At 42.5% G+C, this 24732-nt stretch overlaps 2 protein-coding genes across 3 annotated transcripts; one reads left to right on the plus strand and one right to left on the minus strand.

Annotated features, from left to right (window-relative positions):
- Positions 1-4366: 4366 nt before the first annotated feature.
- LOC130128239 (sodium/hydrogen exchanger 3-like) lies at positions 4367-19923 on the plus strand. The gene is made up of 16 exons (XM_056297869.1): positions 4367-4775; positions 10692-10994; positions 11714-11874; positions 12928-13006; positions 13294-13471; positions 14783-15003; positions 15299-15501; positions 16552-16641; positions 16741-16811; positions 17007-17136; positions 17477-17625; positions 18092-18215; positions 18479-18652; positions 18741-18795; positions 18897-18983; positions 19093-19923. The coding sequence occupies exons 1-16, from the start codon at positions 4502-4504 to the stop codon at positions 19371-19373; spliced, it is 2580 nt and encodes an 859-aa protein (XP_056153844.1). The 5' UTR covers positions 4367-4501; the 3' UTR covers positions 19374-19923.
- olah (oleoyl-ACP hydrolase) lies at positions 19919-24418 on the minus strand. Of its 2 annotated transcripts, none has more exons than XM_056297870.1 (7): positions 24209-24418; positions 23893-24025; positions 23533-23671; positions 23286-23385; positions 23007-23176; positions 21947-22029; positions 19919-20991 (listed from the first exon to the last, which is right to left on the minus strand). In XM_056297870.1, the coding sequence occupies exons 1-7, from the start codon at positions 24260-24262 to the stop codon at positions 20849-20851; spliced, it is 822 nt and encodes a 273-aa protein (XP_056153845.1). In that variant the 5' UTR covers positions 24263-24418; the 3' UTR covers positions 19919-20848. The 2 variants fall into 2 exon arrangements, with proteins under 2 accessions (XP_056153845.1, XP_056153846.1); XM_056297871.1 differs by having other exon boundaries at positions 23893-24080; positions 24209-24276.
- Positions 24419-24732: the final 314 nt, after the last annotated feature.

Raw genomic sequence — 24732 nt, forward strand, 5'->3', positions numbered from 1 at the left:
TGGATAAGTCCAGGCTGAATTTCATTCCCAGTAAACCCCTAACTCTGACTATGAATGGACAAGGTGGTTCACCATCTTTCAGTTTTGTCTATAGGGAACGCTGGGCATTATTTTATTTCTTTTACTCTTATTTTTTTATCTTGTACTGTGGTTTTATTTCTTGTCTTGTTTTATGTTTTTTTGCCTAGGTCTGTGTTTTATTACTTTTAACTTATTTTATCTGTATTGTTGTTGATTTTTATTATTTCCCTTGTTTTTAATGTAAAGCACTTTGAGCTGCATTTTATGTATGACAGGTGCTATATAAATAAAGTTTATTATTGTTATTATCATTATTATTATTATTATTATCGAGTAAGGGCTTGTCCTCCAGGCCGAGTAGCTGTTGCAAAAATTGGGCCATAAAGTGGCTCTCTGTGTCTTCTGAGATGCCCGTCACGTGGATGTTGTTACTCCTAGAGCTGGCTTCCAGGTCCTCACACTTGTCATTCAGCCGCCTGAGTTGGGTAGTCAGCGTAGCCACTGTGGACTCCAGCTCGTTTATGCGGGCGCTGTGACCAGTGGACACCAATTCCAGCTCTTGTATAGTTTCCCCTGGGAGTCGATCTTTCGTTGTATTGAGTCAATCGAATTCTTCAGCTCCTCTTTGAAGGAAGATCTTTCCGCACATAGTGTGGAGGATAATAAATTTATTTTCCCAAAATATCAAGTTTGGGCGATTCCGTCACAGAATGAAGTAGTGTAGCATCCAAAGCACTGCTAGCGCCCCCATATCTCACTTTCGGAGGTGAGGCAGGGTCTGGTTGCGGCCTGCGCTTTCGGAGTCTGTTTTGCATTTTATTGATAACACCCACCAAATTATTGATTTACCTCAGTCTGAAAGTTGTCCAACAAACGCCAGACAGTAAAAATAGGCACAACTGGGCGTCCGGGTAGTGTAGCGGTTCCATTGCCTACCAACATGGGGATCGCCTGTTCGAATCCCCGCGTACCTCCGGCTTGGTCGGACGTCCCTACAGACACAATTGGCTGTGTCTGCGGGTGGGAAACCGGATGTGGGTATGTGTCCTGGTCACTGCACTGGGGCCTCCTCTGGTCGGTCAGGGCGCCTGTTAGGGGGGGGGGACTGGGGGGAATGGTGTGATCCTCCCACGCGTTACGTCCCCCTGTCGAAACGCCTCACCGTCAGGTGAAAAGAAGCGGCTGGCGACTCCATATACGTATCGGAGGAGGCATGTGGTAGTCTGCAGCCCTCCCCGGGTCGGCAGAGCGGGTGGAGCGGCGACCGGGACGGTTCGGAAGAGTGGGGTACAATTGGGGAGAAAAAATGGGGGGTAGGCACGACTGTGCCGAAAATAAGTGATTTTTTTCCCCTAATTTAAAAAAAAATTCTGATTTTTCCCTTTTTCTCCAAATTTAGTGGCCAGTCGCTCCCTATTCTAATTCAAACACCAACCCTCGTACTGTATGCGTTCGCCAACTGCATCTCTCCAGCCGGCAGTCTCGAAGGAGACGCCTCGCCACTTTCGTGACAAGGCGAATCCAGGCCGAACCACTGCTTTTTCTGACACACCCGACTCCGCCCCCGTCCCGAAGACAGCGCCGCCAATTATTGCTGCTTCATCGAATCTGGCCATAGTGGGATCTGACGAGATCCCCAGTGGGCAACTGCATCGACACAAAGCCGACGCTTAGACTGCTACACGGACCTTTTTCAATTTTCTCCCTTTTTCTCCCCAATTGAATCTAGCCAATTAACCCCATGCTTTTTGAGCCGTCCCGGTCGCTGCTCCAACGCCTCTCTGCCCATCCGGGGGGCGCCCCGACTGACCAGAGGAGGCGCTAGTGCAGCGACCAGGATAAATACCCACATCCGACTTCCTACCCGCAGACACGGCCAGTTGTATCTGTAGGGACGCCCGACCAAGCCTGAGGTAACATGGAGATTCGAACCGCCGACCCCCGTGTTGGTAAGCGAAGGAAAAGACAGCTACGCTACCCGGGCACCCGAAAATAAGTAATTTTAAGTCACGTTTTCTCGGAGCAGGGTGGAACACATCTTACCTCCTCGACATACCGGAAGTCCCCCCCCCCCCGAAATGTCTATGGCTAAGTCCTCTACATATGATTTTAAATCAATTTGAGATAAATAGAGATCTACCTATCTATCTAGAATCTACCCAGAATAGATTAGATAGATAGATAGATAGATAGATAGATAGATAGATAGATAGATAGATAGATAGATAGATAGATAGATAGATAGATACTTTATTTGTCCTGAAATTAAATTCTATGTTATTTTTAAGCTATACTTAGGGGGAAAAAATCCAGTCTGATCGGGTTACCACCAACAACTTTAAAAGGTCAGGTCCCTCCCATTGAGACTCTCCTCTTGCTCCCAGCAACCTTTGATTACCTCTGACCTTAGGTATCAGGCCCAGAGCCTATCCTAGACCAGGATAACAATAAACTCAACCAGTTTACTCATAAACTGTCAACATGGCTACTGTGCAAACAGTCCTGAAACCCATGCTGGTGTTGAACAAGAACATTCATACCAGCATAAAACCAATGGCACCGGTTTTGATGGGGGTGCCGGGTGTATTATAATGCTTAATTAAAAAGTACACAGTGAAAAGTAATAGAAAAGATTGGTCGGTGAGAAGGAATGGAATTCAGAATCAGAAATACTTTATTGGCAGTTTTATAAGACAGATTCAAATTTTTGGGGTTGCAAGTACATGTTATGCGCCTTCATTTGCTTAATCATTGAGACGCCTTGACCTAAAAATCAAACTCAATATGTATGTGAATTATAAAATGAGCAGCTAGCACTAATGTTGTAAGACTGATGTTTTGTGTAACATCATGTTGTATAAATCAAATAACCTGTGGTTTTAAGATGACATGCCCAAAATGAAGGCCCTCATTCTCCCCACAACTGCACGCATGCCCACACACGCACGCACGCCCACGAAGTAGGATCCTCAGGCCGTTAACAACTTAGTTCCTGTCATCGCTTTATCTCATTTCTTCTACCTTTTTCCTTGATTAATTAAACCGTAAAAAAATCCTATCATAACTGTTAACCTATTTCTTCTCTGGCTGTTTAATCTTGTGTGCTCCTCACCCTTGCACTCTGGACTTTTGATTGCAGTTACGTTTTTTCAACATAGGAACAGAATTTACTTAGGCAATTATTTGAAATAGCTTTACATAGAAACATGTCATATGTAAATTGCATTATATAACTCTCATTAAGTTTTTATGCTATATTCTATAAAAGGATAATATAGTAGCTATTGTCTAAACTCATTTAGGGAGCCTTAAAATATATGGCCCCCAGAAATCAAGGAAACAAAAAAATATAAACAACTTCCCATCATCTTACCACTCAAGGATGTGACCTTTTGTGTTGGGGATAGCCATTCAGATTGCTAAACTCTGATTCTACATTCCCTAATAAATCTGTTCCCTGTGATGACTCACGTTACAAGGCGGGCCCTGACCTGTTATTCAGTACGAATGTATGTCAATTGTAATCTAAAGAGAAAGTGATGGCTGTTTGAGTTGCAACCGAAGGGATTGCACGAAGTTAGAGAAGGGACTCTTGATAGATGGCAAGAAATTTAGTGTCTACACTAAGGTTCATTTACAAGAGTCTGTCCCATAAACATACATGTATAGTGGCAATGAAGGCTCAAAACAGTAGCTGTTGTGGAGGGCAGCACTGGAGAGGATGTGGGGTTGCCAACGTGGCTTTGTAATGTGGGTGGCAAATGGGTCACTCTGCCTTGCTCTTGTCGTCTTCAGCATCAAACTTATGTGCCCATGAACATACAGGCAGCTGAACCATAATGCGGTAAACAAGTTCTATCAAAGTGGTTCAGACAATCAAGTGGTTAGTGGGATCGTCCCGTAATAAGAAGGTCCAAATTTGATTCCCGTATCACCATGAATGTCACAGTATGCATGTGCAAGATACCTAGCCCTACCTTCCCCTCCTCTCCGCCTGCCTACTATCATTCACTCATTTGCTGTGTCTGTCCTGGCAAATAAAGCCCATTGCAGTTGGCTTCACCCTGTCAAACTTATAAAATAATGGAATCAGCTATAATAAAATAATAGAATCACCCTAAAACCTCCTCGGGCATTTAAACTGTCAAGAGGATGATGGCACATACAAGAAAATCTCATTCTCATTGAAGAAGTGGCCAAACATGCTGGTCTGGGTGTGGAGAGGGAGGAGTCGGACAAGCATCATCAGACACTGGGGTTGAGCCTTACCTGCAGTAAAAACTTTATCCTTAGGCACAACCATGCTCAGTGCACACACAGATGTGGAACTGTTTGACAGCACAGTGAGAGAGACCTGAGAGTCAAAGAGATAGAAGGAAGGAATGAGAAACTCCTGCACCATCTGAGATTAATACATTCACTTGATTTTAAAACACCAGATAACAGTTAGTCAAAGAGCTATCAAGCGCAACATCCAAAGATGAGAGCTGTGCGGCGATTTGCACTTTTGATTTTCATGTTGCTGGTGGTCTCCGACAGGCCAAGCCTGGCCGCTGGAGACAGGAGCGCTGACTCAACAGGACAACACACGGCCAGTGGTACCAATCACAGTAGCAGGACAGATCATGGGGACTCTCACGATGAACATGGAGAGTCCATCACCACCCTGCCCATCGTCAGCTGGAAGTGGCACCATGTCTCCACCCCGTACCTGGTGGCCGTATGGATCCTGGTCGGCTGGCTCTGCAAACTTGGTGAGCTCCACTATCCTCCCCCCACAGCTACAACAAATCAAGGCTTCTAGTTTTACAAACACTGTTGTTTTAGTGGTGAATGCTGTTCTGCTGTGTTTGCATCTGCTCAACAAATCTCATTAGTGTAATTGATAGTCACATTATGATCACAGTACAAGAGCAGTATACACATGTGATGTGTAGTTCACTGGATAATGTGAGGTAACAACACATTCATAGTTTAGGGCTCTGTACCTTCTGGAGCCATCAAAATTAAAAATACATAGACTCCATCGAATACACATGGTCACAGTTTTCTAAATAAAGGTGCTCTGTTTAGACTTAGTCATGTGCCGACGTAGATGTGTTAGATAAAACCTCTGAGATGATGAGTTGGACACAGACATCCGGCTATTGCACCACATGGTCTGACCTCTGTCGTGTTTAAAGGAGAATGAGTATGGGTAGTTGTGATCACAATATATTGCCATTAGCATTCTGTGTGTACACAACAGATATAAGTGAGACGTTGCACTGTGGACAATGTAAATTCATGAGCCTGAATAGTTAGTGCATTTGGTTTTACCTCAGTTTATATAAATATGGGAGTGAAGTTGCCTGCATATGTTGGAGGAGATGCATATGCCGATACATACACATGTAAAAAAAATTTTTTAAAAAAGGTGGAAAGAAAAAGTCACTTTTCTGGTCCTTGGAGTCTGCTATCCATGACTCAACAAAAACAATTACAATTAAAACAGCAGAAGAAGATTTTTTTTTAAAGTTGGGACGCCTTTTAAGGACTGAAGGCAGTAGCTATATCCTTCTACAAGGCAATACCAAGGACAGTCCAATATAGCTTATGGCTTATGTGATAATCTGCCTAAATGTAACTTTTAATTTCATCAATTAATTAGTTGTGATACAAATGTGCATACAATATTGAGATTGAATAAAAGATTGAAAGAGGTGGATTTGAAGGGAATTCGTTTTTACCGAATTACTATAAATCATTTAAAACGAAAATAAATTACAGAAATAAAAAAAGCCATACCTGTACACTGAATTTATGCATACTCAAGTGTGCTGTGATGCAGACAATAGTGTATTTGCAGGAGGTGCGCTGCTTAACCCCTCCCTGCAGATTTACAACGTTTGCTTTTTTGAGACTTGGCTGTCTATAAAAGCTCTTCAGTCCATTGTCACGACCTGATTTTAATTGCAGGACAGCGTACAATAAATGTGGGTGTGATTTTCTGCTTCTGTGGATTTGGAATTTCCCTCTTTATCTGCTTCAATCAGGACACAGATTCTCTGGTTTAAGTGCAATTGATAACAATTTTAAATCAGCTTTTATAAAATTAAAATTTACTGTGGAATTTGCATGTCTTTCAAATGGGTCAAAAATGATTTACCGTATATTTACAGTACTTCTTTCAGCTGCAACCCCCCCCCCCTCCTTTTTTCTCTCCTCATTGTATCCGGCCAATTACTCCACCCTGCCGAGCTGTCCTGGTTGCTGCTCCACCCCCTCTGTCGATCCGGAGAGGGCTGCAGACTACCACATGTCTCCTCCGATACATGTGGAGTCGCCAGCTGCTTCTTTTCACCTGACAGTTAGGAGTTTCGCCAGGGGGGTGTAGTGCGTGGGAGGATCACGCTGTTTCCCCCAGGGTAAACAGCATCTGACCCAGGGTCCAGCGTCTGACCCAGGGTCTGACCCTTTAGTTGACTGGTTAACACAGTCGTCCATAGTGCAGGCAACCCAGGTTCGCTTCCCGGCCGCCCCTGAATTCGCAACACATGGCACAACAGACATGAATAGCATTTCTAACAATCTGTGACTCCTATAGAATAACCTTTGTCTGTCCTCTCCATTTGACCATGACGCATGACGTTGACCTCCCTCTGCAGGTGTTAAAGACGGACACAACACCGGGGCGTTCTGTAATGATTGACAGCCCAGTAAAGGGCAAGCCACTGTTCAAAATGATATATCGAGTCATTAGTTAATGGGGTCTTATTATGTGACTTGGTGCATGACATCTGCTCTCATTTATTAGGTAGTTTAGTTAAGCACTCTCACAAAGACGTAGATACAAGTTAATGCTCTTATGCAGTACTTTGGTCAAAGATTAGAGAAAATGTCCCCTTCCCGTTTGCAAATGATTTATTGATTCAGTAGATTGTGTCAAATGGTTGATTAAGGATCTCAAAGTGATGGAAACCGCTACACATCGGTAATTAAAATGACTGACATATCTGATGGTCAGAGAAATCTTTATGCAACAAATGTGTGCTGCATGTTTATTCATGTGGGTATGAGGGTCCTCGGATATATCTGGCTTTATTATGCCCACAGGTACATGCACACCGCCACACAACTCTATGAGAACTTGACTATCAAACCACAGAGACAAGGATTTTACTATTTGTGTTATGTCTTAACATCAGTGGGGCCATTATGCCTTGTCCTGCTGAAATGCAATAGTAGGACTTGGCAACAGGCCACAGAAAATTCCCAGGGAATAGAAAAAAACCACAAGATATTGTAATACAAAAGAAATTATTTTTTAATGTAATTTGTGAGTCCTTCTCCAAAATATCATATATACATTTGAGGTTCATCAATCTGTACCTGTGAGACACAGCAGATCAACCCATTACAAGATTGAATTATGCAATGGCTTGAGTTACCAACGATCCTGTAAATAGCTCATGATTACAATTCATCATTTTGTATGACTAGATGTCACATTTTTTCCGATGGAGAACGTTCCATTTTGAAACCAGACACGTACCTCCATGACCCATGTGCAAGTATAAAACACAAGAACCTGTCTAATCAATCACAGACTTGTCTTCCTTAGTCAGGGTGCTGAAACAATAATTACTGTGTGAGCTGTCACAGTCCTCACACAGTCATTGCTGAAGTAAAGTTGAGAGACATAGCTGAGACACCAAGGAAAACCTTCCTGGAACACAACAATATCATATTAACACTGACGATAATGTCTGAGAAACTGACCCTTTATCTCTCTCTCTCTCTCTCTCTCTCTCTCTCTCTCTCTCTCTCTCTCTCTCTCTCTCTCACACACACTCACACACACACACACACACACACACACACACAAACACACTGAACAGTGTAGACCACATTTGAATAACAAACATTGGCAGGCAGTGACTATCTCAATTCTCAGTCACATTAGATAATATTGTTGCTGATATCTATCCAGACCAACCTCAACACATTTGAACGGGGACTGCAGAGGGGGAAAAAAGTGACACTGCAGGGTTGTTTTAAAACATGACTATAACCGGATGCCTCTCTCTAGTACATCTGCCCCCCCCACCTCTTCCCGCCCCCGCCCCAATAACTTTCAAGGTTGGCCATAGAAGATAAATATAAGAGGCTGAGTCCGTTATTCTGCACACCTCTGCACTCATCACACCACTGACCACAGACCGGAGGAGAGAAGACGACTCAGAGAGAGAGAGAGAGAGAGAGAGAGAGAGAGAGAAGAGGCAGACATATGGAACAAGATTGAGACAGTGGACATTGATGAGACTTGGACAAAGAGAGGGACGACAAATATAACAACCTGTCCAGCTGTTTGGTTCATCTTGTGCAAAGACTCCAGACAACTCTGTCGAGTCAAGAGAAGACTGACCTGAAAGGGGCAGAAGGAGAGGTGGTGGTGGTGGTGGGGAGTGGGGGTTCTCCAAGTGGGACTTATTGCTTTAACCGACCGATTCATTCATTCGTTTGATGAAATGCAAAGCAGCAGGTATACGTACCTCTGGCTGTGCGGGGCAGTGCTGCTCATCAGTCTTGTCGTAGCAGTTACGAGGGTGGAGGGCACAGTGGTGCCCACATATCAGCGTTCAGGAGCGTCAGGAGCCAAACCCAACCACACCACACAAGGACACGGCTCCAGTGTCACAGGGATACCTATTGTGACATTTAATTGGCACCATGTGGAGACCCCCTACCTCATTGCATTATGGGTATTGGTGGCTGGTCTGGCCAAAATGGGTATGTAATTCAACATTTTGAGGAGTGAAATGCGTTATATCAAGAGTTTCGTTTCAGACATGAAGATAGACATTAGAGACATGGTAGAAAGATATTGTCTATTGATACAGTTGAATCATATTGGCTAAGAGAAGCGTTTAGTGATATGAACAGCCCAGATGTAACGGGAAGTACGTAGTGAGATTTTACAGCATAAGTTACTGGAAATTATGTCACAGTTTGATGAATATTACGGCATAAAACCTGCCCTTTGTGGAGAGAGTCAGCGGCGCTATCATTGCCCTAGCTATTATGTGAACTGTTGAGAAACGTGGATATTACCAACGTTATCATGCAGGAGAGTTGTAATCTCACTTGGCAACAGTAACCGCCACGAAGAAACAAAAAAATTTGCCAAATGCAAGTCTCAACTCTGTCCCACTTTCAGTAGGTGTGTGTGTGTGTGTGTGTGTGTGTGTGTGTGTGTGTGTGTGTGTGTGTGTGTGTGTGATGGCCTGTCGGTCGGTCCAGGGTGTCTCCCCGCCTGCCACCCAATGACTGCTGGGATAGGCTCCAGCATCCCCGCGACCCTGAGAGCAGGATAAGGGGTTCGGATAATGGATGGATGGATAGTGGATGGGTGCATAACAGTGGGGCTAGAAGAAAGACTAGAAGAAAGTCTCATAAAATGTGGCATAGAATACTTTTTTTTTTAAACTTTGTGAATCAAAAGTGATTTTTTTTTTTTTCGTTTTGGACCATAAATAGACGCAGCACATCACATAGCGTTGCTGATAGCCACAGGGGCAGGCGGCATCTCTCATTAGTGTTATCAGCATTCCACAGAGCAACTTTCCCGCTTTCATACATAGTCGTTAGCACTGATTGTCGACAAAACGAAACATGAATGTTTGGTACACTTTTTACAATGCAGAATTATTTAATGGCGCAAAATTTAATCTCTCTGTGCTCTATGGGCGCAATTTAATGATTTAACAATTGGCAGGATGTTCGCCCTTTTTAGATTAGCTTACGAATGACTTACAGAAAGGGTAACGACATCCCGGGGTATATAATTAACACGCGGGTGGATCAAAAACTTGCCAAATGGCTTTTGAAAGAAGAAAAATGTTTTCTTTTTAGGGTTGCAGAGTTGAGCAAGAATATCTCAATGCAGTTATGGAAAATGTCTGCCTCTCAAAGCGAAGTGTCCTTAGCTTAATCTTTAACTAGCGCGTGCAACATGTCAGCATAGAAAATGAGGGAAAAAAAAGAAGGAAAAAAAAAACAGCATATGAACGGTGAATCAGTGAAATAACTGGATTCAATTGTTTGGCCCGAAAGCGTTATTGTATGTGTTTATGGGTCAGTAAAAGGTCAGACTAACCCCGCCTTATATTCATCATGCAAGGAGATTTTTATACCCTTAAACATGCCGTCATACTGGTTAATGATATGCCAGGAGCAAAAAAAAAAGTGACGCTTTCTCAGTTCTCCTAAAACAGTTGATCATTTGCAAATTTTGCAACCTCGAAGGGTTTTAGTTTCATGTTTTAGCTCAGATACAGAGTTTCAACACCTCTGTGGGGGAAGGCGAGGACAAAGAAGTTTTGACCTATCTCAGCCCAGGAGCTAAAATTAAATAAAATTAGCCTCACCGTGGACCCATGCTCAGTAAAGCATGCTAGTGTTGCCACAGGCCTTATCCTGGAAGATACCAGAAACAAGTGAAACTGCAATGGAAAAAGTAATTGGGATCTTCCACTCTGCTGAGGGACTTTTTTTTTTAAAGAAAAACAAAAGCAAAACATTTTGGTACTGAAAATGCTGAATTTGTCATTTTACAGGGCTTTTCTCTTTTAATATGTACCTTTCCATCAGTAAATGATAGGCCGCTTCTTTTGTTTTTATCCCCCCAGTTATTGAGGCCAACCACCATGTGACCAGCGTGATCCCAGAGAGTGCTCTGTTAATCTGCTTCGGCTTCATCCTGGGTGGTATCATCTGGGGGGCGGATAATAAGCAGACCTTCACTTTGACGCCGACTGTCTTCTTCTTCTACCTGTTGCCACAAGTCATCCTGGATGCTGGCTACTTCATGCCAAATAAACTGTTCTTCAGCAACATGGGTGCCATCCTGACCTATGCTGTCATTGGGACCTGTTGGAATGCCGCCACCGTGGGGCTCTCGCTGTGGGGGTGCCACATGGGAGGTGCCATGGGTAAGAGGGACACCTCACCTCCGTCTTTTGGGGGGGATCTTGCTGTCACAGAAAGCTTGCATATTACAGCTCAACTATAGACTACCTGCATTGAAATAAATACACAGAGATAGTGCCAATGTGCTTCAGCACCCATCAAATGCTCCAAAACCTATGATAAATTTCACAAAGAGTACCTGATCAGGAGGGCTAGACTTTGAATGCCCCCGATTTTAAATTCATTCGATGCAAATGAAATGTAGTTTTTTTATTTCCTTTTTTCACATGCATTTCACTTTCACTTGCATTCAACATCATCAGGCCCTGTAGATCTAGGGATCCACCAGGAAGTGTTACAGTGCAATTACAGATTAGATCTTTATTATAGGCCTTTATTATATCTTACTGTTACAACCTGAGCACCATTCTGCAGAGATTGCTGGGAATATGGCAATCAGAAGTGACTTTGTCCACATAAGGAAGCTTATTAGTTACAAACAGCTATAGCTATGTATACGATTATGTGGTAGATGGGGGTGGTTAGTGACACTAGCCCATAAATAAAGAAACTCACAGGTTTAAAATTAAAATCAGACGTGTCCTTTTTTCAAAGACTCCTTAAGAAAGATATTGAGCTCCTACCTGCGCCCTCACCCTAACCCCCGCCTTTGGATGAAAGTGTCAGATAATTGTCAAAAACATGTAACCGTGAAACACTACCTGGTTTTTACATACTATAGGGGACATTGAAATCGGCCTGCTGCAGTACCTCCTGTTTGGCAGTCTGATCGCTGCTGTGGACCCTGTGGCTGTGATCGCCGTGTTTGAGGAGGTCCACGTCAATGAGGTCCTCTTCATCATGGTGTTTGGAGAGTCACTCCTCAATGATGGAGTCACTGTGGTGCGTTGGTTTTTACTGATAGCATAGAGTGGAGTGGAATAGAATTGAATAGAATACAATGCTTGCCCTGTCTTTTCATTGCTATTTTCACTCAAATGACTTTCTCTCTGAATGTTACATAAGAGGCACAATAGTCTCTGAATTTGTTGAGACATCCATCATTGGGAAATAGTGTAAATTTCTGCACAATCGAGTGCTGAGAATGTAAACACTCTGCCCTCTCAAACAAAGGGGCCTACCTTCGGCCTTCTGGCTAAGATCAAGTGCAGTACCTTGCCCAAACTGTTTTTACCTTTCCTGAAATTCATCTCAGTCCTGATCAAAGTGTTCCTCAAGATGGCATAATCAGGGGGCCGGGTAGCGTAGTGGTCTATTCCATTACCTACCAACATGGGGATCCCAGTTCGAATCCCTGTATTGCCTCCAGCTTGGTCGGGCGTCCCTACAGACACAATTGGCCATTTCTGTGGGTGGGAAGCCGGATGTGGGCATGTGTCCTGATCGCTGCACTAGCACATCCTCTGGTCGATTGGGGCGCCTGTTTGGGGGGAAGGGGGAACTGGGGGGAATAGTGTGATCCTCCCACATGCTACGTCCCCCTGGCGAAACTCCTCACTGTCAGGTGAAAAGAAGCGGCTGCTGACTCCACATGTATTGGAGGAGGCATGTGGTAGTCTGCAGCCCTCCCTGGATCTGCAGAGGGGGTGGAGCAGCGACCAGAAGGCTCAGAAGAGTGTGCCAGATACAACTGGAGAGAAAAAGGAAAGAAAAAAAAGATGGCGTAATCATAAATCATATTGCACATTTTTGTTAATCACGTCATGTAGTTGTGGTCACTGCCAAACACACAATGAAAAATGGTGTAAAAAGGGATATTAAAAGGCTAAAGTATTCTGATTCTGATTTATTTTCATCCCTCCACTTCTACTTGCATCCTGCCACTCTGATGAAATGTAGTTGTAGGTGGCTGTCTTTGTGTACACATGGGAAGATTGGCGCTTATGAACACGCTTCATGATGATTGACAAATCCCTCGTCTTCTTCCTCTCACAGGTACTCTTCAATGTGTTTGATGCATTTGTGTCCCTGGGAGGGTCTCAAATTGATGCGGTGGAGATCATCAAAGGGATAAGTAAGCATTATCTTCTGTTTCCACGCTCGAGAAGAATAGCCACCTTAATAACTAATTTAGATCATGTTGAGTCTTAAAATTTAATTTTTCTTAAAATAAGTGAAAAAAAAATCAAAAGGGCAGAGTTTATTTCATTTGTTGCCAACGCACTAAATTTTCTTGATACTTATGGAGAAATATTTCCCAGTTTATCTTGCACTAGGAGCCACTTCACTTGTTCAAAGAAGATTGATGTTTAGAAATGGCATATGGGACTAAATGGCAATCTACTCTTCCCCTTTTTCCAGTCTCCTTCTTCGTAGTGGCGTTTGGTGGCTCTTTAGTAGGCTTTGTCTTTGGTCTGCTGATCTCTCTGCTGACCAGATGCACCAAAAACATCCAGATCATTGAGCCAGGCTTTGTCTTTGTCCTGGGATACCTCTCCTACCTCACAGCCGAGATGCTCTCCTTGTCTGCCATCCTTTCGTAAGTGTTGCAAAGATAGTGTGTCATTTGTATATCTGGCATTTACTGCTACAATAATAGGTACCACTTTAGAATAAGGTGTACTTTATATGGGGTTTAGGAGTGGTTAGGTAGAGGTTAGGTTTAGGGTTAAGTTTAGGTAGGGGTTAGGTTCAAGGTTAAGGTTACATAGTGGTCAATGAAACTGCCAAACAACAGTTTGGCTCTCTTCATCTAAATGTTTACGGAGATTCACCTAACGTGGGCTCCCAACCTGGCAGCCCAGTAAATCTTATAAATAATGTGTTACAGCATCTTGTTACTGATTAATAACACGTTGAGAATGCGTTTTTAACTTAAAAAGGAAAACCAATCAAGTTCAGAGATTACATCTGATATCCCGATAGTCTCTGAAAGAGCAGTCATACACAGGCCCGCACACAGAAATGGCTGGGCCCCTGAAAAGGTCCAGTGAATGCCTCCACCCACCCCAAATCTGCTTTACTCATATCAATGCATGCATGTGCTCTCTCTCTCCTACTAAACACATATATGTAAACTGAAAGAGACTTACTCAGTAAAGGGGGCTACATAGGCATAGGTACACATGCACATGCGTGCGTGCGCGCGCGCACACACACACACACACACACCATAATAAAACTCTTTGACACACTTAATCACACCAAAGTCAACAAAGATCTGCTACACTTACACCACATATTTCTTAGTAGAAGATACAATTTCTTACCTTATGGCTTCATATTTGCCTCATATACAGCCATCTTCCTTGTCTTACTGGCTGCAAAGTCCTTTATAACATCTTAAAAGTCCATCTGATTAGCCAGTTCACACTCAGTGGCAAGTATTGCCATTATCATTGCTTATATTTAGGATGAACATGGTTATTGCTGGCCTCCATGGCTCTTCCTAGTGGCAGGGCCCCAGAAAGCTTCCCACACTTATTGCTGGCCCTGGTCATACAAGCCAAAGCTGTTTTTGTGGCAGCTAAAGCTACAGGCCTAAAATTTCCGCGAGGGCTCTCAGAGATACTCTGGTTCAGAGCCGATAAACCAGCCATAGGATATAGCTTGACTGGGTATCAAAAGACAAATTCAACAGTGATCCAACAAAGCAAAGAGCTTATGTTTGAACCATAGCTCCCTGCTTTATTGCTTGGGGATGAAAACATATCCACAAATGAGGATCAGTTTGCTCTTGACCAAAGACATAACATATTTGAATTCTTAGACTGACTGTCAGCTCAAGAATATAAACATTTTGTGATTACTTCTGCAAAGAACATCTATTATCGTCCCCGTTCTCCTTTAGGATTGTATTCTGTGGCATGTGCTGCCAGAAGTACATCAATGCGAACATGGATGAGAAGTCCGTTACCACCGTCAGATATGCCATGAAGGTCTTGGCCAATGGTTCAGAAACCATCATCTTTGTCTTCCTTGGCATTTCGGCCATTGACAAGGACATATGGGTGTGGAACACAGGCTTCATCCTCCTCACGCTCCTCTTCATCTTTGTGTACAGATTCATTGGTGAGACTATCTGCTGCTACATGGTTTGATTTGTTATGTTAGTTTGGCAGCGCAACTTAATTCCTAATCCTATCCCCACACTCTAAACAAAATATATATCCCATCTCCATAACGTTCGCCATTACCTGAGCCTGGATTTGTATCCCAATTACTGTCAGTCCCTGTTCTAGCCCCAACCTTTCTCTGTATCTGTGTTTGTTTTCATTGTAGAGCACTTTGTTAACTTTGCTTTAGGAAATTCACGTGGTCCAAGATAAAATGTCACAAGGCTTATGTGTGTCTTTTTATTCTGCAGGTGTCTTTATCCTTACTTGGATTCTGAACAAATTCAGACTAGTCCCGTTGGAGGTCATTGATCAGGTGATTATGAGTTACGGTGGCCTGCGAGGGGCAGTTGCATATGCCCTGGCCGTGATGCTGGACGGCACCAAAATAAAGGAGAAGAATTTGATGATCTCTACCACACTCATTGTGGTATACTTCACCGTCATCCTTCAGGTAACCAACTGCAGTTATCATCACCCATGCAGCCATATTACAAGTTGTCTTTTATGTATTATGTAATTCAAGACAGGATTATATTCCGATGAAATATTTATAAAATTTAATAGCTCGGGCGTCTGGGTAGCATGGTCTCGTCTATTCCATTGCCTACCAACATGGGGATCGCTGCTTCGATTCCCTGTGTTACCTCCGGCTTGGTTGTACGGGTGGGGAGCCAGATGTGGGTATACAATTGGGGAGAAAAGGGGAGGAGGAATAATATCACAAAGGTTTAAATTCCAGTGCTTTTGTCACCCTTCCCCCAATTGTACTTGGCCAATTACCCCACTCTTCCGAGGCATCCCGATATCTGTTCCACTCACTCTGCCGATTCGGGGAGGGCTGCCGACTACCACATGCCTCCTCCATTGCATGTGGAGTCGCCAGCCGCTTCTTTTCACCTGACATTAGGAGTTTCGCCAGGGGGACGTAGCATGTGGGAGGATCCCACTATTCCCCCCCCAGTTCCCCCTCACCCCTGAACAGGTGCCCCGACCAACCAGAGGAGGCGCTACTGCAGCGACCAGGACACATACCCACATCCGGCTTCCCACCCGCAGACACAGCCAGTTGTGTCTGTAGGGACGCCCGACCAAACCAGAGGTAACACAGGGATTTGAACCGCCGATCCCCATGTTGGTAGGCAATGGAATAGACTGCCACACCATCCGGACGCCCCACAAAGCCAGTCTTTAAGCCTTTATCATACTGGTGGTGATCTTTTTTCTGGTAGTTGGATTTTATAAACAGGTCTGAATGGCAAAATGCAAATTCACCCATATGCACAGAATATAGTAGAATAGTATACACTTTAATCGACATGAAAAGAGGGCCCGGGCTCTCTTTCTGTCAGATTAAAATGTCTTTATTACTGTGGCATGGTTCACCCAAACATGAAAATCCCCCAATGCATTTTGCCCACGTGCCCTCACCAGGGAGCGTGAGTAGCAAATGTAATGGCACACATATCATCCAGACCAAACCTAATCCCTCTCTTGGTTGCAGGGTATAACTATGAAACCCCTCGTAACGTGGCTGAAAGTAAAGAGAGCTGCTGTGTCAGAGCTCACGCTTATAGAAAAAGTGCAGAATAAGGTAAGGTCCAAAATTTCAACACAACACCATTTTCAGATAAAGCCGCCAGGAACATGGCCTACCTGTTATCACCACAGCTTATCGTTTCCTTTTGTTTAGCTCTTCGACCACATGCTTGTTGCCATTGAAGACATATCTGGACAAATAGGACACAACTACATGAGAGACAAGTATGTGAGCTGCTGTTTTAATTTGTCGTTGTTAAAAGTAATGCCATTTTGGCAAATTTCGCCACATTTGTAAAATGGCATTACCAACTGTAAACACACCAAATATATGAATTCACAAGCATTTCGAAAGTGTACACCCCAAGGATGGCAGTGTTTGAACAGGTCAACCTTACATTCCTTCTCTGACTAAAAAAGGTGGAAAAGTTTTGAAGAGAAGTGGATTTCCTGGCTTTTGATGAAACCCTCAGTAAGGAAGAACCGTGATAACTTATTTAATGTCTTCCACCAACTGAATCTCAAGGATGCTACAAGCTACGTGATAGAGGTAAGGGTGAAGCTGTTTGTTACGGGTCATTAGCTGTATTCCCATCATGTGAGAAAATTGAATCTAAAGCCACATACATTTATATCCAATATGTTATTAGAATCCAATAATAGCCAAAATGAGATAAATAGGAAAAAACAAGTAAGTTTTATTTAGCGTAACTCCTCATACTTCTCACTTTAATGTAAAATGCAAATTGATTAGATTCAGATTCACGCTCAGCATAAAAAGATTTCTGTAAACTATAAAACTATCTTCATACCTAGATCTAACAATACTTAAGATGGGAGATGATGCTGATCATCAACAGTAAATGTTCCCTCTGCTCTCTGTTCTGCAGGGTGAACGCAGGGGTTCTCTGGAGTTCATCCGCAATGACAGTGCCTTTGTTGACTTCAAGAAGAAGTTTGGTGAAGACCTCTATGAAGTGATGCCTGACATCATGATGGAGGACACGTCTAGTGAACACGTACCAGTTTCCTCCAACTTGTAAGCAGAACTTTTTGAAATATTTTCCCCAAATACCATCATCAAAGGGGCGGTAAATTTGGGTTGTAGAATACAGCAAGCATCAATTTATGCCAGTTTAGGACCAGTCAGTCACAATACATAGGCTATAAAGGTGAAACACACATTTTTGTTCTTTGTTTGTGCCAAATGCGGTGTCTCTGAGTGTTTAGACATCTTTATTTTTACATTAAACCTCCTGAAAATTAGTGTTGATGTGTTCAACGGTGAAATCCAAGTACAATGGGTATGCACAGTCTGCCCCCCAGTGACTATACTTAGCATCAGCACTATCATCCCTTTGGAAACTAAAAACACTAAACTGTGATGCATCATGGTTATCCATTCATTAAGGACACCAGGATTATCTGTGATCTGTTATTCTGCCTATGTAGGGACAGGGCATGTGGCAAAAAAATTTTTGAAAAATAATTTTTTTTTGCAACAGTGGACACAGTGTGCCATCAGTGAGCCTGGATATGCATGAAAAGGATCTGAAGAGCATGAGGGAATTAGAGGACATTAACACACACCACTTACTCCAGCAGCATCTCTACCGGGGCAGAAAACAGGTAAGGTCTTTTTTCCCCCACATCAATATTGGTACTAAGGTGTACGTTCATAGATTCAGTGTATGAAGCAACATTCAACAATATGAAAATAAACAGGGTCAAACAAAAAATATTAATGAGGCAAGCATCACAATATACTGCATCTGTCTGAAAGTAACTGAGGCCTCTTATTCTGTGGATTAGTAATTGGTTCTCATGTTAAAATCCATTCTCGAGTTTTCTCGTTAACCTGAAGTCCTCCACTTTTTTTTTCTGGTCAATAGCACAGGCACAGGTACAGTAGAAGCCACATAGAAGTTAACAAAGACGAAAATGAGGTACAGGAGATCTTCCAGAGGACCATGAGAAATCGTCTAGAGTCCTTTAAGTCTGCAAAGATGGGTGTTGCTCCATCAAAGAAGATAACCAAGCACCCAAAGAAGGACCAGCAACAAAAGGTAGGGGCCTCACTATTTTGTATTAGACATTTAGTATGGGATGTGCATCTTCTTTCCCCTCATTAATTGTAACACTGTTTTGATGCAGATGCCAAATGGAAACTCCATGGACAAAAGTAAAACCCACCCATATGGCGATGAAGGTGTGTATAATCTTTTCCATTCTCCTAAATAAACTGTTTGCTTATTACAAGTTCATGTCTTGGAAAACTACTTTAAAACTCCACCCTCTGTTTTTCTCCAGACTTTGAGTTCACTGAGCCTGACAGTGCCTCTAGCGGTGAGGCTTCTGGTTGCTCATTCCCCATGAGGGTCAACTACAGAGCAGGAGGTACGCCCATCCTTTACAGTACAGACCGAACCAATCCAGTCGGCTCACCTCTTACTGACCTTTACAATTACTTACAATTTTAATAATTTTGCTCTTCTTTTGGCCCTAGCTGGAATTGAGAACCCAGCCTTCATGCCAGAGATTGACCTCATGGCACCAATGCAAATTCCACCATGGCTAGCTGATGCTGAAGTGGACAGCAGCACCGTGGCTCCATCCCAGCGGGCCCAGGTGAGACTGCCGTGGACTCCGAGCAACTTCCGGCGCCTTGCTCCTCTACGCATTAGCACACACTCGACGGACTCCTTCATGATAGTTGACAATGCTGCTGCACAGGAGGGAAGAGGCGATGAACCACCCCCACCTACGCAAGATGGGACCCGCATGTAACCCCCCCACCACCACCACCACCACCCCCATTTTCAGACCACAAACTGTTAACCTTCTTCAACACTGACTCCTAAATTGGTTGCAGAAGTCATCATGCATAGCCTCAGACTTTGCAACGCCTCCTCCTAGTACATTTACTACAATGGAATGTTTTCTTTTCCACTCCGTTGTTTAATCACAATCCTCATTTTCTCGACAAAACATTCACACACCCGTAACCTTTGTGCTCTTCTGAAGGAGTCTTTTGCTGCTGCAACTTCATCCCTGACTGAGTGCGTGAGAATGGCACGCGTTGGGCAATAGCCAAATAGCATTCCATTTACCATGTTGATAATTAGCTCATTTCGTTCTTGAATAGGTAATGCCAGACATAACTGAGTTTAGTCTGTCTACATATTCACATGAAGGAAAAATAAATAAGGCAGAAATTTTGTATGGAACCTGTTTGCTCCGTTTGCCTTGTCTGTTATCCCTGATTGTGATACAGCGATCTTTTTCAAGCAATGTAGATGTGTATGTAAACTTAGCACAAAAAGTAAGGAAATTTGTGTTTGGTAGATTATTTCTTTGTTGTAACAATGCTTCTTGGCAATAAATCTTATATCAGGCACCTGATTGTCAGCACCTGGGGTACCAGAAGCTCAAAACAAGAGTCAATGGCAACAGCAAAATAAGCTGTTTGGCATTGGCAGAGAAGATTTGGCAAATTTTTAATGGGCGCAACCCACATACTCAGCTCTGCTGCCCATCCCACAAATGCATGTTCCTTACAAATGTGGTGCCATTTAAAAGGGAAATAAATAGGCTTTCCAATGGTATAAGATTTATTGCCAAGAAGCATTGTTACAACAAAGAAATAATCTACCAAACACACATTTCCTTACTTTTTGTGCCAAGTATAGATACATAGTTACTGAGGAAAATGAAATCAATGTGAAGTCTGTATTTAAAATTGTTTTTGTGTATTTTTGTTCATTTGTCTAAGAGCGATACTTGAGGTTTAAGTTCCAAACTTGAAGGATGGGGTTACTGTAAATGTTATTTGTATTATAAAGATGTATTGTATATATTCAACAGTGAAGTCTATTGTCATTGTATTAACATGTCCATCATCTCAAATCTGTACTACAGGTAATAGCCAGTGCAATAACTTTTCTTATGTGCACATAACACTGACTGAATGGACAGTTTGAAGACAGAAGTATAAACTATTAAAAATGTATTAAGCAAGTGCAACCAAGTTAATTAAAGAATAAAAGACTACTAGATGCTAGGCTATTGTTCAATGAATGCTCATTGTTCAACATATTCCATGAGATTCGAATTGCTCTTGCAAAATTGTTTATTTAAATATTACCAGCATATTTCCAGACAATTTTGACACAGCTGAAACAGTTCTAGTACTCCGTTCTATTAAGAAGAATTAATAAAAGAATAAGAAAAAAGAATGCAAATATTTTTCGCAATGTATTTCACTATAAGTAGTCCATTTCACATGTTTCCAGGTGCTTTGTGATATAATCTAATATTATTTTTTCATTTCCTGAATCTTTCAAGTAAAAATGAGAGCCATCTAGCATTCGGACTGTGAAATCTCCCGTTGAAATGTCTCTCCACGCTGTTAAATGAAAGAAATACAGAATAAAAGATTAACAATTAATGAAATGAGCTGTGACTCACACGGGAATAAATTAATAGCATGTTTTTACAGAGTCAGATATGAGCCCATGAACAAACTGAAGGTACCTGTCCCACAGTATTTTTGGTTAATATTAACAGTTTTCTAAATGTTCATCACTAAGGGCCTGGATATACTCCACAGCAGACATGTACGCGGACAGCTGCGGACTCCACGACGTGTAGTACTTCTGTTTATACTACTTACTGGAGTCCGCTTGGAGTACGCGTTTCGCACATGCACAGTAGATCGGCGTTACGTATTTCCAGGCAAAATGGCGACTATTAGACAAAAATTATCTAGTCACAGGACGTTTACCCAAACTTCCCTTCAGCTTCTTTCTTGCCTTCACGAATCTGTCTCTCAAATGCTTCAATTTCTGTCAGCACGCACCTTCTTTTCCCCAAAGTCTTGGCAATTTCCTTCAATGAATTTGTGCACATCTGGTTATCTTTGTACACATCTGGTTATCTTTGTATTTAATTAATGACTAATTCTGAAGACGAGGGTAACAACGGACCTCTTCACACAGCCTTTCTTCAAAGTCAGCATCCATTTTTGTTTACCAGCACCCTTGTCCATGCAGACACAAAAAATTGGAGGTATGCGGATGTCCGCGCGGACGCTACGTGTACACCCTCTGATGATGAAATTTACATCAAGCAGACCCTCGCGTACACAGAAAGTATAACTTGCGCTTAAGGTAAGAGGACGCTGATATAAATAGGAGTTAGGTTCCCTTGTTCATCATTTCATTAACTACCTTTCTCTTGATTACCAAGAATTATAAAGTCATGAATCATACCAGACCAATCCATCACGGTGTGTGATGGCTGTGTTAAATTTGATTGAAAAAGACTAACATTGAAAAGCAGTCATGCAAGTGTAATCTGACCTTGTAAGTCATGTGGAATGTCCTGCTTTCCATCAAAGCATGTGACTGGACAGGAGAGGAGAGGACTTTCTGGCTTATTACACCTGGTACAAAACAAGAAAAAGGCCTTCGTCACACATATGAAACTGGACCTCTTATCACAAGACATTAACTTGATGAATATTGGTAATCAGATACCAAATACTCTTTCAGACACCATCACTCATTGCTCTCCAGCAAGCTCAGTCTGATGGCCAGGACAGGATGGTCATACTAGGAATACATTTCTCAAGTTCATCTTCACTCTCAACCTAATCTGACCCATTTTCAGTCAAAGGATAAAATTAGATTTTTAATTAGTAGTAATAATTATGGATTACATTCATATAGCGCCTTATCTAGACACCCAAACTATTTCACATTGAAGGGGGGAAACTCACTTCAACCACCACCAATGTGCAGCACCCACCTGGGTGATGCACGGCAGCCATTTTGTGCCAGAACGCTCACCACATGTCACCTTGAGGTGGAGAGGGAGGAATCATTTGAGTGAATTACACAGCGGGGATGATTAGGTGGTCAGATGGAGAGAGCCAGGTTGGGAATTTTGCCAGGACAGCGGGGAACCCCCTACTCTTTGCAGTAATTGCCATGGGCCTTTAATGACCACAGTGAGTCAGGACCTTGGTTTAACATCTCATCTGAAGGACAGCATCTCCTACAGTACAGTGTTCCGTCACTGCACTAAGGCGTTGGGATTTTTTGTTGTTGTTTTATTAGAACCAGAGGGAAGACTGCCCCCTACTGGTCCATCAACACCACTTCCAGCAAACTCAAGTTTTCCCAGGATGTCTCCCATCCAAGTACTGGCCAAGCCCACATCTGCTTCGCTTCTGAAATTCTGCAGAGCCAGGGTACACGTTGGTATGGCTGCTGGCAAATTAGTCCTAATGCTTTGGTTTGAATGTATTATCTCAAATAAAATTAATTTACTCTTAATCCTGACTAACCTGCCTGATCAACAAAAAGATTAAATATTGGTAATTGTGAAAACAAAGAAACAGACATGTCATCATCCTACCTGTAGTTTTCAACTACTTGTAGGTCAGCCTTCAGTGCAGGGAGGAAAAGTTTCAGGACCTCGGGATTGGCCAGCAATTCAGGGGGAGTACCTCCTATGGAGATCAACCACTTGAGAAAATCCTCATCAGAGAGTTCGCTTCTCTTTACAGCATTGATGCGCATCTCTGACTAACACAAAAAGACAAAACTTATTACCATAAATACAAATCCCAATATTGTGTGACTGTGTTTTTTATCGGTAAATACAATGGATAGGGCCTTGGGCAGGTTGGCTCACATATGGTGCAGAGGCGCCAGACAAAAAAATGTGCACTGGTTCAAGGTTGTGAAGTCTCTTCAGAGCATCTGCTATGGCAAAGCTGGTCATGGCACCAAAACTGAGAGAGAATATAAGATTGCAAATATGAAACACACAGAAGGTAAATGGTGAATTGAATATGGTTAAATAAAATGGAAGCACAGAAACATCAGCAAAAGTTAATTTTGTGCTCCATACAACTTGTGAAGCGCAATTGCCTATGTACCTGTGGCCAAACAGGGCGAAAGGCTTCTCTTTCAGCTCTGGTAGCAACACATCAATGACCTCATCTACAATCTGTTGCATGTTCTGAAAGAAAGGCTCATTGGTTCTGCTTTCTCTGCCTGGTAGTTTAATGGCATACACTGAAATGTAAGGAAAATGCAAGAGGTACTCAACATCTGCAAATAAATGCAGATGTTGAGTATAAACATATATAGGCCTTGACTCCATGTCAGGGAAATAATTCAACAGTTAAGAGATCCGATCCGATTGCTACACGGGGAGGCCAGTTTAACTAACCTCAATACATTAGAAAAGAGCACACATACGTAATAGCCACTACACTATGGGAAAGCTGTTCTACCTTCAATGGAGCTGTCAAGGACTTTTCCCCAGCGTGCATAATGTATGGACCCTCCACCTGCCCAGGGAAAGCATATCAGCCTGGCCAAAGCCTCCGACTTCTTCTTGAAACAGCTGATCACGTTTTCCATTCTCTATGCAACAGTGAACACCAACTTAGACTGCAGCTCGAGGGCCAAACGTCATACGCTAAAATAGTGCAAAGAAATTGAGGGGAAATACATGCGTGACATTGTGGGTTTCCGTCAACAAGTAATTCACCACAAAGCAATAGTGAAACACAAATGTATGGGGAATCGATTAGGTTTGGTCGCAACCTCGCTGCTGCTGAGTCCTCGGCGTCGTCCTATAACACAGCTCTTTAAACGCATGTCCCCGATCTCCACATTTCCCAACTTCCTGGTTCAAATAGTGTTCCCTGAGTTTAGGGATGTTGCGGTGGGTCATATAACACGAGAGACACCTGCAGACGGGAGTGTGTATTTATGAGCATCAGTCGTATAGTTCTTTACCTTTCTATTTCTTGTTTTGAATTCTCCATCATTGCAATATCAGGGTGGACAACAACAACAACAACAATAATAATAATAATAATAATAATAACAATCTTTACTTATATAGCACTCCCATAAATGAAATACCGCTCAAACTACTTTACATCAGAAAACAAAGCCACACTATATAGGCATATTAAAGGTGCGACAACATAGAATGAAATTAATTAGAAAAAATGATTTCATATAAAAGTTTCATATAACTACAAAAAAGAATAATACATTTAATGAAAAGTCGTGCAAATTAGAGGATAAAGGTCCCTTTAACTTAAAGCTAGACTAAAAAG

This window comes from Lampris incognitus, chromosome 18 (assembly GCF_029633865.1).
Source record: "Lampris incognitus isolate fLamInc1 chromosome 18, fLamInc1.hap2, whole genome shotgun sequence".
Lineage (NCBI taxonomy): Eukaryota > Metazoa > Chordata > Actinopteri > Lampriformes > Lampridae > Lampris > Lampris incognitus.

Bases quoted from the DNA above. Each gene is read 5' to 3' on its own strand.
- LOC130128239 (XM_056297869.1), top strand. From the start codon at position 4,502: ATGAGAGCTGTGCGGCGATTTGCACTTTTGATTTTCATGTTGCTGGTG. The intron at 15,004-15,298 runs GTGAGACTATCT...TTTATTCTGCAG, and splicing joins CTTTGTGTACAGATTCATTG to GTGTCTTTATCCTTACTTGG. The intron at 18,796-18,896 runs GTGTGTATAATC...GTTTTTCTCCAG, and splicing joins CCACCCATATGGCGATGAAG to ACTTTGAGTTCACTGAGCCT.
- olah (XM_056297870.1), bottom strand. From the start codon at position 24,262: ATGCGTTTAAAGAGCTGTGTTATAGGACGACGCCGAGGACTCAGCAGC. The intron at 23,177-23,285 runs GTGAGCCAACCT...TTTTTGTGTTAG, and splicing joins CTGGCGCCTCTGCACCATAT to TCAGAGATGCGCATCAATGC. The intron at 22,030-23,006 runs GTAGGATGATGA...GTTTTGTACCAG, and splicing joins CAAGTAGTTGAAAACTACAG to GTGTAATAAGCCAGAAAGTC.